Here is a 20,268-nt window from a genome sequence, read left to right as displayed (position 1 = left end):
CACCAGAAAATGGAGCAGATAAATTAGAGATCTTGATAAAAGGAATAAATAAACTGGTCCTTTAATTAGAAAAGTGAAGCATTCTGTTAAACTTATAGTTATTTAGTCTTTCCAGTTTTCTTAAGAAATGGTGTTTCGTAAATTTAGATATCAGCATGCATAAAAGAATGAAGATTAATAATGGGTGAAAATACGGTATTAATAGAATCAGCACTAAATTCCTTATTTCCATTCCTTTAATATTTATGAAATGCCTGCCATGTTTAAGAATATGACCTTGAGTAAATATTTTTGAAGATCAATAAATCAGTAGGTCACTTGGCAAATGTCACTCATATGCAGAATGTTCCTAGATAACGGTAGTGTTCTAGAGAAGTAAAAGATACACAATTACATAGATAATGATAAGTGACAAATGCCATAAATTCAGGGCGTGAGTGTATTTTAAACATGTAAGTGAAAAAGTATTCAGCTGAAATGTTCAAGGTTTATTTGATTGGAGATTTCATTCTGTAGTCAGTCCTTGGAGGAAGAGCAGGATTTTAGTAGGTTGGAGCATAAACAGCTATAAAGAATGGGAGGATCTATTCTAAAGAAAGATGAATAATTATAGTAACGTTATTATTTTCTATTAGGAAAAATTTCAAACACAGACACGTATAGAGAATAATACAGTAGACATTTATGTACCAACTACCTAAATTTAACCAATGTTAATGTTTTACTATAGCTGCTCTGTTCCTCCCTTGACGGTAACTACTATTCTAAGATTGGTGTGTATCTTTTCCTTTTGTTCTTTGTTTTTATACTTTTAATATAGACGTAGGAATTCATATACACATGTGGTGCTGTGTTTTGCCCTTTAAAAATTGACATAAATGCTAACATACTAGAGATACCCTTTTGTTTTTTTCCACTCAACTCTAGATGCCATTGTGGAGATATATCCAGGTTGATAATAGGTGGCTTCATCTCATGTATTTTAACTGAGATGTATTCATCTTTTTGTAAGATTGTGTTGGTTATCAAGTTTTACATGTATCATATCTTTCTTAAGTAACAGCATTGTGTTATTTACATTACGCTAGTGATTTGAGAAGTATATTAGGTTAAATTTGTTTTTGTTTTTTACAATTTTTGTCCAGGAAATCCTTGCACGAGGAATTCTTCTTCCATTAATAAATCAACTCAGTGATCCTGATTATATTAATCAATATATCATATGGATGGTACGTACTTTCTAAAATTACAGCTCTGTTTTTAAAAGTTTTTTAAAATTTATGGGGCGCCTGGGTGGCACAGCGGTTAAGCATCTGCCTTCGGCTCAGGGCGTGATCCCGGCGTTGTGGGATCGAGCCCCACATCAGGCTCTTCCGCTATGAGCCTGCTTCTTCCTCTCCCACTCCCCCTGCTTGTGTTCCCTCTCTCGCTGGCTGTCTCTGTCTCTGTAAAATAAATAAAATCTTAAAAAAAAAAAAAATTAAAAAGTTTTTTAAAATTTAGAAACGGTCGTTGGAGATCAGGATGGCCAAGCAATATTTATTAAAGAAATTAGGTGAAAATATGTTTAAAGATTATATTGCTAGTATTTCTGTTTGCCAGTATGTTGAATGTGCTAGCCAAATTTTTTTAAGACGTTTGTTGATAAGATAATGCTGTTAACAATTTTGGTGTTGTTACTACTTATTTAAATTAAAAAGAAAAAAGAATATTCTACTGCCTGAGTGTATAGATGTATTTTTAAAAAGTTGCTATTTGGTTTTAAACACAGCTTGTGATCTGAACTACTTAAATAGCCTGTACCTTACATTTTTATACCATGTAGTGGAGGAAAGTACGATGAAAGGAACACTGGACTGAGAATGGGAGGAGGATGTGTGTTCTAGATTTGTTTCTGTAAGTTGTTTAGTGTGTGTGTGTGTAAGTAGCTGGTTTTCTCTAAGTGATAGTTTTCTCATCCGTCTGACATATCAAAGGGTCAGTGATTACTAAGTTTACTAGGTCTAATTATTTTTGTGTGTGGTTTTATATGCTTTTCCTCAGTAAGCTCATAGTCAAGGAAGAGTTGTAAATGGGCTATTGGGGGGAATTCTTTGATACATAGATTCTAGATCTTTGATTCATTTTCTGGAAATGGAATTTCTTCTCCACAGTTGTCTTCTGTTAACTCAGTCTAGCTTTCTTAGGAAAGAATTACTTTATTGTTCTTTGTTTCTAGTAGCCATTATCAATCTTAACATTGTTTTATTGTTGTTGCTGCAGCAGTTTTTGTCTCTCTCACTAGATCGTAGGTTACCTGCAGGCAGAAATTGTTTTGTTAGCTTTGTATTCCTAGAGCCTTAAAGGAGGTCGCACAACTTGATTCTTCTTTTCCTCTGTCAATTTTTTTAGTGCCCTGTTGGTTTCTATCAAAGCTTTAAAACCATACATATCTGGCTAATTTAAATTTTTAAAAATGTATATCCTTTGGTTAGGAGTTCTACTCATGAAATTTATTCTGAAGTGATAATAAGTACGTTTGGAACGATCTATGTTTAAGGACATTAATAAGTACGTTTGGAACGATCTATGTTTAAGGACATTAATGGCAACATTGCTTTTAAAACTGAAAAATTGAAAGCAATTTAAGTGTTCTACATGGAGGATTAGTTTAATAAATTATGGCATATTGATACACAAAATACGTGAAGCCATTAAAAAGAATGATGGTAGTGTGTCTTGAATATGAAAAGATGTTTACATTTTTTATGTGAAAAGGATAACTAAAGGTGATGTGTGTGTAGATAATGCTTTTTAAAAATAAATACATAAGTAACTTTTATTAATAACTGTATAATTCTAATAGTATATGTACTGTTTGAAATCTAAATAGAAAGGTAGGATTATGAATGTTTTAATTTTTCTCTTTTGTTTATGTATTTCACTTTGTAGGGAGTATTGGTTATATAATAAAAAAGTAACTTTTTAAGAAATGGGAAAACAGGTAAAATTTAAAAACATTTCAGGAATGGAATAAGGGTAAATGGTATTAAGAAATTTTTTTATAACACAATAAAATGGATGTTTTATACTAACCTTAATCAGGATACAATACTGTATAATCTTACTTGGGATATTGAAAACGATGCCTGTTCACCAGAATGTTACGGTTATCTCTCACTCCTGGGATTAGGAATTCTTTTTTTCCTATATATTTTTCTTTAGCTTTCAGTTTTTCTTTTGCTGAACTTGTATTAACTATATAATTAATCATATGGTGCAATCATTTGGGGGATGGAATTTAACACATGCACTAAAAGGAATTCAAACCACCAGATCTTTACTTGTTCTCCCCAGGGTTGGATTAATACTACTATTATGTATGATGCTTGGGTCTTTTTGCTATTTAATGACCAGGAATTGATCCCTATTTCATTTTGCAGTACAATATCAGGAAATATATTTAAAAGAGCGAAGTTTATCAATGAAGGATCTTTAGCCTACTTTGTTGTCTGGTTTAGTCTTTTGACATTATTCATGTGGAAAACTTTGTATGCATAGGTATTATATATATTAAAATGAGCTCAGTTCTTATTCTTAGTTCAGTTTTATTAATGATATCTAACCATATAGTTCATTTCTATTTGAATGAAAAAGTTGAGCGTAGTCTAGTAGTAACGTATCTTCTCTCTATAAAATGTTAGTGTTACCCAACAGTAGTTTTAAATTTTAAGTCATTTCTGAAAATGGTATGGATGGATTTGCATTACTCATCTCTAAGTGTGTATTTTTTTTTTAAATACAAACTAAGGATAAGTCTTATCTCTTACTGTGAAATAGATTACCGCATATTGTTGTCTTCAACTAGAGCAGATAAATGGACAGCTGCTAATTTGTTTCTTTTTTTTTTTTTTTTTTAAAGATTTTATTTTATTTATTTGACAGAGATAGAGACAGCCAAGCGAGAGAGGGAACACAAGCAGGGGGAGTGGGAGAGGAAGAAGCAGGCTCATAGCAGAGGAGCCTGATGTGGGGCTCGATCCCGCAACGCCGGGATCACGCCCTGAGCCGAAGGCAGACGCTCAACCGCTGTGCCACCCAGGCGCCCCTGTTAATTTGTTTCTTAATATATTCTTAGAAAAATCATGTCTTTAATAACCTAACTTTTTTTTTTTAATCATCGAAGTAAAATTTACATAAAGCGAGAGAAATTGTCGAGTGGTCTTCTAAAGTTGTGTTCTGATTTTGCACTTCCCTAGGACCATTTCCCAAGTTCTCATCTCTCCACATTCTGATGAACATTTGGCATTGCTGTTTTGTTGTGGTTAACTTGAATATGCTTGGTGACTGATGATATTGAGCAACTTTTCATGTGCTTATTGGCTAGTTTTTCCCTAGTTTTGGACTTCTACATTCCCCAGTTCTTCGACTCCTTATAGAGAATGGACAATATCCCAAGGCTGCTGCCTTTTCATACCTTCCCTTGCTGTTTTATTGGCAGTCGCAGTGGTTAGTCACTTTAAAATATCCTCGAGTACTTTTTGTCTCTCCCTTTGTTATTTGTTTAGTGAAACCACACTCTGGTTGAATTCAGCTCAACTCCCATTCCTGTTCTTAAACAGCACATGGCTAGGGAAAAAAAATCAAAATAACAGAGTTATGTATGTCATCACATTGATTCTGTTCAATTTAGGTCAGAGAATGCCACTCTTCTGTTTAAAACCCTCCAGTAACTTTTCATTACACTCAGAGTGAAAGCTACCACATGTACTGTATCCTACCAGATTGGCCTTCCACTGCCACTAATCTTGTTTTCTACTCCTCTCCCTTTCCTTGGGACCATGAGTACAGAGATTTTCATTTTGTTTTCTTAAAAACACTGGCATAAACACTTGCTATAAGATTGTGCCTACCTAGCACGTGGTAGGCACTGAAGATTCTTTTTTTCCTTACCAAATGAGTCCCTCTCCCACCTGTTTTTTAAACTTTGTTTGCAGATCCGTGATTCTAATTGCAACTATGAGGCCTTTATGAACATTATTAAATTGAGTGACAATATTGGAGAGCTAGAAGCAGTCAGAGATAAGGCGGCAGAAGAATTACAGTATCTTCGATCTCTAGATACAGTTGGTGATGGTAAGTAATTTATTTAAGTGTGGAAATGTTGTATTTCTTTAATCATTACTATATCTTTAAACAAAACTTTAATTTACCTAAATGTCATTTTATGCTATTAATTATTTTCCCCTTATCTAAATCTTTTTTATTGTATTAACATGTGCTAGAAATAAAAGCATTGTAATTTTCTGAATGTGAGGCTATTAATATTGTAGTTATCTCTAAAGTAAAAATAATAGAGATGGTTTAATTTTAATTAAATAATTTCACTATAAAAGTTCAGATTACTTCCTTTATTAAGTGTTTGCTCTGTTTGTTGGTTATTATGTTAAATTATAGTACATACATGTTTTAAGTATTTCATAAATAACATTACTGGTAACTTATAATCAATTTGCTTGTATTTAGATATCAACACTATCAAGAATCAAATAAACAGCTTATTATTTGTAAAGAAAGTATGTGACTCAAGAATACAGCGATTGCAGTCAGGCAAAGTAAGTAAAGTACTTTCGAATTAATGTTTAGTTATAAATACTTTATATTCACTTAAATATCTGGCAAATGACAAGAAGTGGGATATTAACCAGTGCAACCCTCCACAAAAGGACTTGTAGAAAAAACTTCTCTTATCTGTTATAGTATTAAAAGTATTTGTTAAAGCTAAAAAGATTAAAACACTTCCTGAAAAATCCTACAGTAATTAAAGATTTTATTTATTGATTTATTTATCATTTCATTTTTTATTCAAAATTCAACATTTATATAGTTTTATACAGTAGGCACCATTTTAGATGGACCTAATAGACAAAAGCTCTCTCTTCATAGAACTTCTATTTTAGTTGCAGAGTCAAAAAATAAACCAATAAATAAATTAGTATATAATGTTTAAAAAAGTGTTAAAAAAAAGTAAATATAAAAAATAACAAGTAAAGCAAAGTAGAGGGATAGAGAATGTCTAGGAATGTTTTAGATAGATGGTGAGTGATTTGGTGACATTTGAGCTTAGAGAAATCTAATAAAATATTGAGAGAGTCCTGAGAATTTTTTTTTTTTTTAAAGAATCTTTTAGGGGAGGTGAAAGCATATGCAAAGGCCCTGAGATAGGAAGATGTTTGGTGAGGCAGAGTATGTCAGCATGGCTGGTATGGAATGAATGAGAAGGGATGATAGTAGGAATGAAATTGGAGAGGAACCTTGAGGGTTAGATCAAATAAGGTTTTATCTACCATGATAAGATTTTTAAAAAATTCTAATGTGACGGGGGATCCATTGGAGATTTGTGCTGGGAAGGGACATAATCTGACTTATGAGTTAAAATAATTACTTGGGCTCTTTGTGATGTTTAGATTGTGGTGGAGTTGCGGGGGACAAGAATGGAGACTGAAAGATCTTTTTTTTTTTTTTTTAAAGATTTTATTTATTTATTTGACAGAGAGAGAGACAGCCAGTGAGAGAGGGAACACAAGCAGGGGGAGTGGGAGAGGAAGAAGCAGGCTCCCAGTGGAGAAGCCTGATGTGGGGCTCGATCCCAGAACGCTGGGATCACGCCCTGAGCTGAAGGCAGATGCTTAACGACTGCGCCTCCCAGGCGCCCCTGAAAGATCATTTAGGAGAGTGTTGCTTTAGTCCAGTAAGAGATGTCTGCAGAGGTTGTGAGAAGTAATTAGAGACTGGATATAGTACTAACAGATTTGCTAAATGATTAAATATGGAGTGAGAAAGAAACAAAAGGACTCAAGGAGGATTCCTAGAATTTTTGGCCTGAGCACCTGCATGAATCGTGTTGCTATTTACTAAAATGGATAATACAGAAAGGTGGAGGTTTGGAAGAGAGAATCAAATTTTGGATGTTTTAGTTTGAGATCCCTGTTTGACAGTCAGACAGACCCGCTAGTTGGTAAACTCTGTAGTTCAAAGGGAAGGTTGGTGATGAATCTAAACTTTGAAGGTCCTCAAGATTATTAGATGTTTATTTGAAGTAAAGAGACTGGATGAAGTTACCTAAGAGAGTGAATGTAAGTAAGAAGATAACCAAGGACTTAGTCCAGAGGCAGTATAGTTACTAGAGTTTAAGACAAGGTGGAAGATCTACGTAAAGAAACAGAGTAATTGGCTGGTGAAATTGAAGGAAAACCTGGGAGTGTGGTATTACAGAAGCCAACTATAGAAAGTTTTTAAAGTGAGGAGCAGGTATGTCAGAGGCTGCTAATAAGTTGAGTAAGGTGAAGTCTTAGAATTCACCATTAGATTTGCCACCAGGGGAATATTGGTGATCTGATAATAGCATTTTGGAGTAGCGGAGAGAAACCCTGATTGGAACGGGTCCAGGAGAAAATGGGAAGAGATGAATTAGAAACAGTCATTATAGGTAGCTGTTTGGAGGTGTTTTACCCCAAAGAAGAGCAGAGATTTGGGCCTTGAAAACAGAAAAAGGCTTTTTTTACTACCTTAGTTTTTAGTGTAGTCTTTTTTTTTTTTTTCCCTGGTTTTCTATTTTGGAAATTTATTGTGACTCTTTGGGCTTGTAATTTTACAATGTATTTAAATTTCTTAAGGAATAGAAGACTTGTTTTTATAAATTTTGAGTTTAGTTGCTGAATTAATTATAACTCATGTTACTTGAGACCCACATTGGTCATGTATCTGAGCGTACATATATGTATGTCTTTGTTTCAGTTAACTGTATTTTATAATTATATACCCATGCACATTCAGTATAGAAGAATGATACGGTTTTATTTATGCTTAGTGTTTCTTTCATTAGTTTACCTTGTCTAGACCTCAGAGTTAGTGATCCTTCAGCATCATTATTTAAAATGTATTTGTCCAGACACCTTTAAAAAAAAAAGATTATTTATTTTGAGAGAGAGTGAGAGAGCATGTGTGGGAGCGGGGCACGGGGGGGATGTAGAGAGCGAGAAAGAATCCTTGAGCAGACTCCTCACTGAGCATCAAGCCCAATACAAGGCTTGCTCCCAGGACCCTGAGAAAATGACTAGAGCCAAAATTAAGAGTTGGACGCTCAACCGACTGAGCCATCCAGGCACCCCAATGTTCAGACACCTTTTGATAGCATATGCCTTTAAAATTTAGATATCTTGTTTTGAAGCCCGTCAATTCTTTTTTGAGTATCAAACTTTACCTTTTTAGTAGCTCAAGTCATACAGTGTTTTTTCTTGGAAAGAAAAGTTAAAATCTCCACAGAGGTGAAGTTTTTTTAACCGTACCACACATCTTGAAATCTTAGAAGGCCCTTTTTCTTTTTTATTACAAATAAAGTTATAGTGAATACTCTTCTGCATCTCATATCTGTGGAGCTGCTTCTGGGAAAGAGAAAGGTAAGTTTGAAGAAAGAGGACTTAGAGAAAACATGTGCTGGCACTTTATGCCAGACGTTTTAAGTCAGTTATCTATTATACTAATTAGAGAGGAAGTTTTCCCCTTTTCTCAAGTTATTTTCCTTCTCCTTTTTGTACCTACATCTAATTTAGAATCTGCCCCTAATTAAGGCATCCTATCTAACTTTCAGAAGAACATTCTGATCTTTCTTTGCTTTTTTTTTTTTTAAGATTTTATTAATTTATTTGAGAGAGAGCAGAGGGAGAGAGAACACAAGCGAGGGTGGGAGGAGCAGAGGGAGAGGGAGAAGCAGGCTCTCCGCTGAGCAAGGAGCCCAACACTGGACTCAGTCCCAGGACCCTGGGATCATTACCTGAGCTGAAGGCAGACGCTTAACCTACTGAGCCACCCAGGTGCCGCTGATCTTTCTTTTTTAAATAGAGGGTTGTGAGATACGCATTGAGGAATACAGAGAAACTGGTGACAAGAAACATACAGGTTTTATGAAAGAGGCTGCAGGCTTTGAAAACACCGAGTCATTCTTGGCAGCTCTGTGATCATAAGCAGCCTTTCTGATTTCAGCTTTCTTATCTGTTAAGTGAGGTGGGTGATATTTATCCAGTAGGATTTTTTGTGGAGAATAAATAATGTGTATAATGTACATAGCACAGTGTTTGACATGTAGATTCTCTAAATTTTTTTTTTGAAGATTTTATTTATTTATTAGCACAAACGGGGAGCAGCAGGCAGAGGGAGAAGCAGGCTCCCTGCTGATCAAGAAGCCCCATGAGGGACTCCATCCCAGGACCCTGCGATTATGGCTTGAGCTGAAGGCAGACACTTAACCAACTGAGCCACCCAGGCATCCCTAGACTCTCTAAATTTTGAACCCATGTTTTGTTTTTTTATTTTTAATTTTTTTTATGTGTAGGTAGTTACCTTGCTATATTATTTTGAAAACTAAATATAATTAACTCTTTAGGTAGTCAGAGAAGAAACACATTTTCTATAAAAGATGGTAGAGTTTTTACTTTGTTAGAAGAAAAATTACTCTTTCAGGATATTTTCTGATTTCTCAGTGGATAGACTTCAGCCTGTACTTGAAAATGTTGGGATTTATTTATTCCTGGACATTGTAAGCATTCCAAACATCCCCTTTAGCTCCTAAAGTGTTCATTTCATTTGGAATATGTAGAGATAGAGCATACTTGAAATTCTAGTAATTGAGAATTATTTTGTATTGAAAGAAGTGAATGCTTATCATACTTTAAATGCATATTTACTAAGCAGCTATTAAAATAACTAGGAAATTCTCTAGGCTGGGGCTGTTTTGGGAACCCACATAAATGAGAAGGAAAAAAATTATTTTTATTCCATTTTAGTTTAATATTTTTATATCTATGGAAAAATCTTTAACCTAATGAGTGAATAGATGAAATATTAACCTACATTTACTTTTCTCTGTAGGAAATAAATACTGTGAAACTGGCAGCAAACTTTGGGAAACTTTGCACAGTCCCCCTGGACAGCATTCTTGTAGATAACGTTGCACTACAATTTTTTATGGGTGGGTAAATCCATTTTATGAAATTAATGTAGCCCTTGAAATTTTTAATAATTTTTAATAATTGTAAATATTATTAAATTTTAAATATCTGATATTAAGCATGCCAAATATGTCTTTCCTCCACTCCCCATTCTCTGAAGTATTCCCTTTTTTTTTTCAAATCATAGAGGTAGAGATATAGTTTGTTTAGAAAGAAAGAAATGCTTATTATAACTTAAATTTGCATTTGTTAAATTGCTTATTTAAATTCTAGCAGATTTATGAACTTAAATTATTCAAGAAAGAGTACTTTATCAGCAACACACACTGTTTATAAATTATTTGTATCATTTTGTGCATGAATAGGATGACTTTGTTTTTATATCATTTTAATATATATAAATATTTACTAATTTTGTTAATATAGTTGACCCTTGAACAACATGAATTTGAGCTGTGAGATTCACTTATTTATACATGGATTCAATTCAATAAATACAGTATAGTAATACAAACATTTTCCTTATGATTCTCTTAATAACATTTTCTTCTCTGGCTTACTTTAAGAATATAGTACATACAAGATGATATATGTGTTAATTAACTGTTTATATAATTGCTAAGGCTTCCAGTCAACAGTAGACTATTAGTTGTTATGGTTTTGGGGAGTCAGGAGTTAATACGTGGATTTTTGCCTGCAAGGTGTGTCAGTGTCCTAACCTTACCTCTGCATTATTCAGGAGTCAACTAAACATCAAAATTGCTTGTTAACTATAGGACATTTTCAGTAAACCTCCCTGATTCTTCATTTTCATGACCAAAAAGATAAAATACGTAGCTTGTTGAAGATTTCAACCCTTTCTTTTAATATTTGTAGGAATATTAATGTTACAATTAATGATCTTAATAAGAACAGAAGCTGAATGTTACTGAAGTAGTTTATTTCTGATGAAGCCTTCTGTAGCAATTTTATCTCCTAGAAATTTTATCAAGATAAATGGACGCGCATCCATTTGTGTGTTTTACATAACTATGGTCTTTTTAACCTAACCAATTTGTGATGTAAGTATTCTTTATCTCAAGTGTTTGCTTAACTGTTTGAAAATGCAGAGTTTTATCCTTTTGATTTATCGGATGGCTTCGTGCACCCAAAAATGTGTGACATTAATATCTATGTTGTTAACGGATTTTGTTTGGTAGATTACATGCAGCAAACTGGAGGTCAAGCACATCTCTTCTTTTGGATGACGGTGGAAGGCTATCGAGTTACAGCCCAGCAGCAACTGGAAGTCTTACTAAGTCGTCAGAAAGATGGAAAACATCAAACCAACCAAACCAAAGGTCTTTTAAGAGCAGCTGCTGTTGGGATATATGAACAGTATTTATCAGAAAAGGTGAGACTTTATTTTGATTACTGTTTTCTTATCTTCTTCGGTAGTATCATTAGTAATAATTTTTTAATACTCATGAATATTCATTACTCATACTAGGCACAGCTACTTGCAAACATTGTCTCATTTAATCTTGATAACAGTCTTTTTGTATATTATTATCCTTATTTTATAGGTAAGGAAAGTCATGTTTAGAAAATTGAATTAACTTTGCCAAGGTCATGCAAATACTAGTGACAAAGTCAAGATTCAAGGTCACACACACTCTAGATTCAAGGACACAAAAGATTGAAAGTAAAAGAATGAAAAAAGATAAACCATGCATACAGTAACCAAAACAGAGCTGGAGTAGCTATACTAATATTAGACAATAGATTTTAAAGCAAAAATTGTTACTAGAGAAAAGAGCATTTTATAATGATAAAAGGGTCAGTTGGTACTTGATTTATAACTGTTCAAACAGTTACAAACACAACAGCAAAACCTCCACATACATAGGACAAAACCTGACGGATTTGAAGAGAGAAATAGACAATTCAACAATAAGTGGGTATTGAAGACTTCAGTACCCACTCAATGACTGATAGGACAATTAGATAAAAAATGACCAAAGATACACAAGAATTGAAGAACACTATAAACCAATTAGACCTTGCACATCTATAGAATACTTCCCCTAACAACAGCAGAATATACATTATTTTTAAGCTTACATGGAACATTGTCTAGGATAAATAGACCCTTTGTTAGGCCATAAAACAACTCTGAATTTAAAAGTATTGAGATCATACAAAAGTATGTCCTTTTATCATAGTAGAATTAATTAATAATTAATTAGTAATTAACAAGGAATTTTGAGAAATTATAAATATTTAAAAATTAAATAACACATTTCTAAATAGTCTCTGGGTCAAAAAGAAATCAGAAGGAAATTAGAAGGTATTTTGAATTGAATGAAAATGAGAATACAGTGTATCAAAATTTATGGGATGAAGTTACGGCAGTGCTTAGAGATAAATATGTCACTTTAAATGCCTACTCAGAAAGAAGAAAGATTTCAAAACGACAATTTATAGCCTTACCTTAAACTAGAAAAAAGAATAGCAAAATAAATTTGAGGTAAACTGAAGGAAGGAAGCAGTAAGGATCAGAACAGGAATCCGTGAAATGGAAAACAGAAAAACAGTAATAAAAATCAATAAAACCAAAAGTTGATTCTTTAAAAGAAAAATAAAACTGACAAACCTTTAGTCAGCTTGGCCAAGAAAAAAAAGTCATAGATACCAAAATCATGAATGAAAGAGGAGGCATCATCACCAACCCTATGGAAATCAAAAAGACTGTAAGCAAATATTATGAACAACTTTATCGCAACAAATTAGACAACTTAGATGATATGGGCAAATGCCTTGAAAGACACAGATTGCCAAACTGTCATTCTGATACCAAAGCTAGACAGATATATCATTCAGGAGACTACAGACCAGTATCTGTCATGAATATGGACACAAAAATCTTCAAGATTCCTCACACTCCAGTATTTGTAATGGCTATGCTGTAATACCTTTTAATTTATACGTACTAGCACAAAAATTGTATTTGAATTTTAAGTATGAATTTTATTTGAAAACTGCTCATTAGTCCATTTGCTTATATTTTTGCCAAATGAAATAATAGCATACTTTGGAAAGAGTGCATAATTTAAAGAATAGTAGTATAACATATACTTTGTATAGCCCATCTAGCTGAAGAAATAGAACATGTACTGTGCTTCTGAAGATCCTTAGTATATTCTTCACCTGTCTTCACCTCTTGTTTGCCTGTTGCCTTGCTTCCTGATGAAGCCAGTTTCCTGTAATTATTCACTTGCTTTCCCATACCATTTTACTATACATGTATGTTCTAAAGCAATATTTTGCTTAGCTTTGTTTTTAAACTTTATATAAATGGAATGATAATATATGCCTTCCTTTTATTCCCCTATTATTATATTGGATTTTATACATGTTGATTTATGTAAGTGTAGTTCATTTTCACTGAAGTCCAAGAGTTTATTTACCTTCGATAATATTTATAAGCAGTTTGGTTTATTTCCCATTCTTTTTGGTTACACTTTTGCTCTGAATATTGCTGTTCATATTTCTCCCTGCATACATTCAAGAGTTTCTGCTATTTAAAAGCACAGCTTTAGTGTATGTATCTAAGTCTTTCTATGTTAATTTTTAAAGAAGGTCTTAGAGTCAGCTTTATTGTATGTAGTCCAGTAGTATGGAATACAGCTAATACTGGAAAAATAAAAAAGAAATTATAGTTCTTTAAATCAGTTTCAACATTTTAAAGATAGTATTTCATTGTTTTCTGGCTCTCATTATTTTCAGTGAGAAATCAACTATGAGTTTAATTGTTATTCTTTTGAAGTTAATCTTTTTTAAAAACTTTGAAAGACATCCCGAGTCTTGGGAAATTCTTCTCCAGGACATGGTCTAAGTCCCACATTTTAGCAGTGGATGGAGAAGACTGAGAAAAAATGCAAAACCCATATGTGATTACAGAATTCAGAGCTGAAAGCAACATTTTAGTGTCAAATGACTATGGCATGGATTTCCCACTTTTGGTAGTCATTGCTGTCTTTTTCCCTTAGCTTCTAATGTTGGCAGACATTATTTACTCTTTACAGTAATGAATTCTCCATCATGTAGCGCTCCATGTATGGCTTAAGTGCATTGTCACCATGAATGTTAATAGTCCATCTTTTACTTTTCCTGTCCTATGCTTTGTATTGTGATGGGATTTTTTTAATTGTTAACATTATGAATATTGTTACCATGTTTTCTAAAAGTTCAGATAATGAAAATGAGAATGATTACAGTACCAACATCAGAATGACCCAGAAAAGGAGACTAAAGGACTAGGTCATTTTAATGACAAATAGAAGGAGCCTTACCACCTGGATTAGGGAGAGTAAATAACCAAAATAAAGCACACTGACTGCATGATGTGCAAAAAATATTTTGGGATTGGTCTTGGTGGAGAAGGGAGTATAAAAGAAAATATGGAAACTGAATTTGGCAAATAATTTTAAGGCAATAAAAAGTTTTTTCATTTCCCAAAAAGACCTCAATGGTCAGTTAAAAGTAGTGGCTATTAAGTGAATTAGCCTGGGCATACCACACAAATGAACACACATTCGCCTGTGCCTTTTTTTTTTTAAAGATTTTATTTTTTTATTTGTCAGAGCGAGCGAGGGTGCGTGAGCACAAGCAGGGGGAGCAGCAGGCAGAGGGAGAAGCAGGTTCCCTGCTGAGCAAAGAGCCCAACACTGGACTCCATCCCAGGACCCTGGGATCATAACCTGAGCTGGAGGCAGACATTTAACCGACTGAGCCACCCAGGCATCTCGCTTGCTTGCTTTTTAAAAGTAGAATTACTTTTGGGCACCTTTGGTAAGAAGTTTATGGACTGAAATAAATTTGTGGCCCTTTGAAATTTAGAACTTACTCTGGCAGATCTTACCGGCAATCATGCTTTCTGTAATGTATCATGTTACATCAGACTGTGACAAGAGTGTATTTTCCATTGCTGTTAGGTACTTTGATTTGAAAAAAATGGGAGTTTTAGATACCTCCTTGATTTCTAAGATTTTAATAAATTGCAGAAAACATAAAACAAACTTTGCTCATATATTTGCATATTTAGCAGACAGTGCAAATGTAAATTTTAACAAATTCCTTTCAGTCCACAAACTTCATACCAAAGAAAACAAAAAGATCTTACCTGCTAAATATCATATATTCCTTCTATACAACACTGCTAAAACAGGATTATCAATTGCTTACCTGTGATATTGAGGTTTTCTTAATGAAGTTTTTTGGTCAATTTTTAGTTTCTTGAAAGCATTCAGAAACAGTTAAGATTTTTGACATTATAAAAATGTCAGAAAATAACTTATTTAGACATTTGCTTCAACGTGGCTATCACTGTTGCCAGCCATAGAAAAGATGCTAAAATATTGACATGCAGTTAAGTCATATTTTCAAAGAATGTGTTGAGAATAGTGTCCCCTAATTTGAAAATACATTAAAAATAAATATGGAAAAGAATTACAGTAAACAGAAATTTATTTGCTTTTCTCCAGAACTATTAAATGATCTTTGAAGAGGCTAAAGGGAACCTTGAAAAGGATAGATTGACCTGAGTTGTATATGTGTAGGCTATAAAAAAACCTCAATTAGTCAAAAAAAATGACCGATTTTTTTTTTTAATGAGACTGTTGAGAACTCAGATTTCACAAGAAGGGGACAGCTAGCTTAACAGGATTTTCTTAGTTTCTTTACTAAAACTATAAGTTTAAATGACCTGTCTTTTAAAACCATTTTCCTTGAGAAAGAGGGGTATAACTTTTAGTGACATACGTTATGTTTTGAAGTGTTTAAAATGGGCATTTTAGACACAAATAGTCTATATGGTAAATTCATAGATGCAGTTTTTAGTTAAGTAAAATGTCATCACTCTGTGCCTTAACGATTTTACTAATGTAGGCTTAAGAACAGAGCTGAAAGTCAAAGTGAATTTTATATCTGATTGTATTCATTTATACCACTTGGTTTAAAACAACAACAAAAAAGTGATGTCCTAAAGCCTGCCGGCAGATCAGAGAAGTATTGTTAAAAAAGGAAACACAAAAAAGTATAAATATCCTGTGGGATCATGGAATAAAAAGAAAGTAGTTTTTCTAATTAAATATAGATAATACCTGTTTAGTCTTATTGTAAGTATATAGCTTTTTAAAAAGTCTTATATTTATGAATTTTAACAATACACAATAATATAGCCTACAATATTTAAATATCTAACAAAGAGCTTAAAAAGTTAAATTGTGTATCGGAGGACAAAACCTAAATAGTTATGTTTTTCTCAAACATTTGTTTAGTCTTATTAATTACTAATTGCTCCTCTTATTTTGTTTAAATAACCACATTTGTGTGGAAAAATTACAGAATACAGACTAATAGATAATTTTGGATAAACATATTTTTGTGTTTTTATTGTTAAAGTAGTAAAAAATGTACATAAATTTTTTTTTCGTATTACTTCTTTAAATGGGGAGATCTGGTTGGTTGTGTCCCATGATAACTCTTTAAAAGTGTTGATCACGTTATACCAAGGATGAGTCCTAATCCAGTTCTGTGTATTTGAGATTATAGGAAAAAGTAAACTAAGTAAATGTGTAAAATGTTATGATTTTCAAATTTGCATCTTATTCCTAGAAACTGAGTTCCATGAGCTTAGAGGGCAACTGACAGGACAAAACTAGCTAAAATCAGTCCCCCTCTAATTTTTGTCACGTACTTGAAGTTGTTTAGTTCTTTTTTTGTTTCAGGAGAAAACACACCACCACCACCACCACCACCACTACCACACCACATCGTCCTCTACACAAACAACAAATAAGCACTTTCCCCTTCCTCCTGCAAAAAACCCCAACCACCACACAATCTACTTGGGTTTTCTAAGTAGAATATAGAGTGAACCAGGGAGCATCAGACATTGTATAGACCTTTTCCTACACATTTATATCCTGCTGTTCACTTACTCTTTAAACCTTTTCTCCTTTTCTGTATTTATCCGATCTTTTCCTTGGATATTCTGTTGGGTAGAATAGAGAAATTATTTAGACAATGTATTCTTGTGCAAGTTTCTTTAGAAGTTACCATCCTTATCACTCATTCTTCAGAGCCTTCAGAGCTAAAAATTGAAAAGTTGGCATGCCAAAGATGCCCGTATTTCTAGCTTTTCAGCATTTTTTCTTTAAATAAAGACATTTTTCACATTGAACATCAGATTTTATATTTCTGTGGCATATCTGTGATATTATACACTTTCAAATGAAAGTTGTTGGAAAAATCAACTTTTTATATTTTTTGCCCTCCCATATCGCACTGGAACTTTGCTGCAGCATTATAAAGCCAGATTTAGGAGAAGCGTCGTGTCTTAAAGACTATTTTAAAAAATTGTTTCTAGTGTTAAATAGGTAACAATTGGCTTCTTCTTTTGGCAGTCATATTAAATACACATCCAGAACTACTGGATGTTCAGCACTACCTCCTCATGACAATGTTTCCTATGTGCCAGACACTATGCTTGTGTGCCTTAGGTAAATCTCTTTTTATTTTTTTTATTTTTATTTTTTTAAGATTTTACTTATTTAGGGGTGCCTGGGTGGCTCAGTCGTTAAGCTTCTGCCTTTGGCTCAGGGCGTGATCCCGGCGATCTGGGATCGAGCCCCACATCAGGCTTCTCTGCTGAGAGCCTGCTTCTTCCTCTTCCACTCCCCCTGCTTGTGTTCGCTTTCTCGCTGGCTGTCTCCCTCTCCGTCAAATAAATAAATAAATAAAATATTTAGAAAAAAAAAAGATTTTGCTTATTTATTTGAGGGAGAAAGAGGGAGAGCGAGTGTGAGCAGGGGGAGGGGCAGAGAGAGAGGGACAAGCTACTCCCTGCTGAGTGAGGAGCTGGATGCAGGTCTCAATCCCAGGATTATGGGATCATGACCTGAGCTGAAGGCAGACATTTAACCTACTGAGACACCCAGGTGCCCCAGATAAATCTGTCTTAATGTGATGAAATATTAATATGGTTACATAAGAACCATAGGTGGTATTGTCTCCATTTTGCAGACTGAGGAAATGAAGCCTATTGAGAGGTAACTAACTCAGCATATGTCAAGATTTAAGTCCAGGTTTGTCTCCCAGTGTACTTTATAGGACATGATGACTAGAAGGTTTGGTTCTTATTTCAGCCTTCTTAAACGTCAAGGTGTTGTTTACAAATCAAGGATTTTTTACCAGTTACTTTCAATAATATGGTTCCATTACGTGGATCTTCTACTATGAAGAATTAACTTGTTAGAAACTCAAAAGGGTCATTACTACTATTATTTTTCTCTGTTAGGCATCTCCAAGAGTTACTGTTGATGATTATTTGGTGGCAAAATTAGCAGATACTTTGAATCATGAAGATCCAACCCCTGAAATCTTCGATGACATTCAAAGGAAGGTATTAGATGTAACATTTATCATTATGTGTTTCTTATGAAAAAAATGTATGTTTCTGTATGCATGTAATTCATTTTTTAAAAGGTTATTGAAACATAAAAGTATAGTGGTAACTAAAAAGATGAGTTAGCCAACACTTCTCATTTACAAAAAAGGTAGGCTAGTTTTTGTTAAATGACAAGGGAGGATGTTGGGTTGTTATTTAAATGCTGGGTTGTAATTTAAATCTGACCAAATGACTAGTTGTATAGTCTTAGAATTTGATGAGTTGATGATGTTGTATAAATGACCTGATATAAATTTATTTTACTGTGTTCCCGGAGTCTTTATGTGGACTTGTTACTTAGAGAACACTACTTCCTAAAACATTTTACATAACCTGTCATGTGACTTGTGTTGTACTGGGACCATTTTCAACGCACTTAGGTACTGGAGGGACCATTAGTTGTGAAATTAGTTGAGAAATCATTAGTTGTGATGTAGGTTTACTGCTTATTTTCACTGATAAGATTAGTGAAATCTTATTAGTGAAAATAGTCATTATCTGTATTAATGGTGGAATATCTGATTTATTTCAATAAGGTTTATGAATTGATGCTACGAGATGAAAGATTTTATCCTTCCTTCAGACAGAATGCACTTTATGTGCGCATGTTAGCTGAGCTGGATATGTTAAAAGATCCTAGTTTCAGAGGATCAGATGATGGTGATGGAGGTAAGGTGGCACGTGTGCACTTTGTGTGTGTGTGTATACATAAGTGTATTCCCATATATACACTGTTCACTAAAAGATGATGTTTCAAGCAAGATAAAAATGCTTTGAAGCCCAATATAAATTGTAAAATATTTATAACTCTATAAATGACAAGTTTAGGTACTGCACTAAATTAAAATGTTGAAAATTTAGGAACAGATTAGAACATAACTCTAAAAGCCTCGAATTCTTAAAGAAAAATGTTTTCTTGAGTTTTGTCACCCAAATATTTTTTATGGTAGTTTCCATTTTGCTAGTAACTAATGATATTCATGACTAACAGTGGGATTATTGAGAAGATTAAATGAGATAACAAGTCATGATCCTGAGAGTGTACCATAAACTATATAAAGCATTGCTTTAAAAAGAACAATTTTTTTTCTCTTTAATAACACAATTTTCCAAATCTTGCAGTGTAAGGTGGAAGAAACTACGTGAGTCGTTTATTCCAATCTTTCAGTTTTTTTCAAATGAGGATATTATCAGTATGATATAATGAAGAAAGCAGACTTTGAGAATCAGAATATTTAGATTTTACTCCTGTTTTACAACTTAGTACCTATAGGGATGTTGGCCAAATAATTTAAGTCTCATTTTTCTCAGTTGTAAATCTGGAATAATAATTTTGTCATAGTAATATCTTACCTTGTCATTATCACATCATTGTCAGATTTAAAGGAAATTATGTATATAAGAATGATTTATAAACTAAAACAAATACCAGTTTTTATTAGTAGTATATAAGCAGTTATTTAAAAATAGTGAGAGAGGCAGCCCTTAGAGCATAAGTCTCCATATTGCGAAGCCCAATGACCATTTTACTGGTGATCCAATTCAGAAGTACTTATAAAACTAATTAAATATGTAAGGTGTGATAAGCTTCCCAGGATGTTCAAATAAGCAATGTAAATAAAAAGGAAATGGGAAAGATTTGACTATTTTAAGAGAGTAATTTTAATCATTTACTTTATGAATAGGTTTTATGGGCAGGACTACTTGGGGTTGGAGATACATGTATTAAGTAGTAAGCACTGCTTTAAAAAATGTCTCTGTTATAGCAGATTTCTACCCTTCCCTCTTCTC

The 20,268-nt window shown here is 33.4% G+C and overlaps 1 protein-coding gene across 7 annotated transcripts in view; it reads left to right on the top strand.

Annotated features, from left to right (window-relative positions):
* Nucleotides 1-20,268, top strand: part of SNX13 (sorting nexin 13) — a 127,605-nt gene that overhangs the window by 71,327 nt on the left and 36,010 nt on the right. For all 7 annotated transcript variants that reach the window (XR_004627970.1, XM_011222600.3, XM_034668807.1 and 4 more), the window contains 7 exons: nucleotides 1,146-1,229; nucleotides 4,977-5,115; nucleotides 5,506-5,594; nucleotides 9,907-10,006; nucleotides 11,186-11,379; nucleotides 18,328-18,432; nucleotides 19,014-19,146. Coding sequence is in view for 6 of the 7 variants with exons in the window: in XM_011222600.3 (XP_011220902.2) it covers nucleotides 1,146-1,229; nucleotides 4,977-5,115; nucleotides 5,506-5,594; nucleotides 9,907-10,006; nucleotides 11,186-11,379; nucleotides 18,328-18,432; nucleotides 19,014-19,146 (844 nt within the window). In the remaining variant the exon portion in view is untranslated. The remainder of the gene's footprint in view (nucleotides 1-1,145; nucleotides 1,230-4,976; nucleotides 5,116-5,505; nucleotides 5,595-9,906; nucleotides 10,007-11,185; nucleotides 11,380-18,327; nucleotides 18,433-19,013; nucleotides 19,147-20,268) is intronic.

The sequence above is a fragment of the Ailuropoda melanoleuca genome, chromosome 1 (genome assembly GCF_002007445.2).
Source record: "Ailuropoda melanoleuca isolate Jingjing chromosome 1, ASM200744v2, whole genome shotgun sequence".
Lineage (NCBI taxonomy): Eukaryota > Metazoa > Chordata > Mammalia > Carnivora > Ursidae > Ailuropoda > Ailuropoda melanoleuca.
Note: the sequence above shows the minus strand (reverse complement) of the source record. Positions and strands in the feature narration are given on the sequence as shown.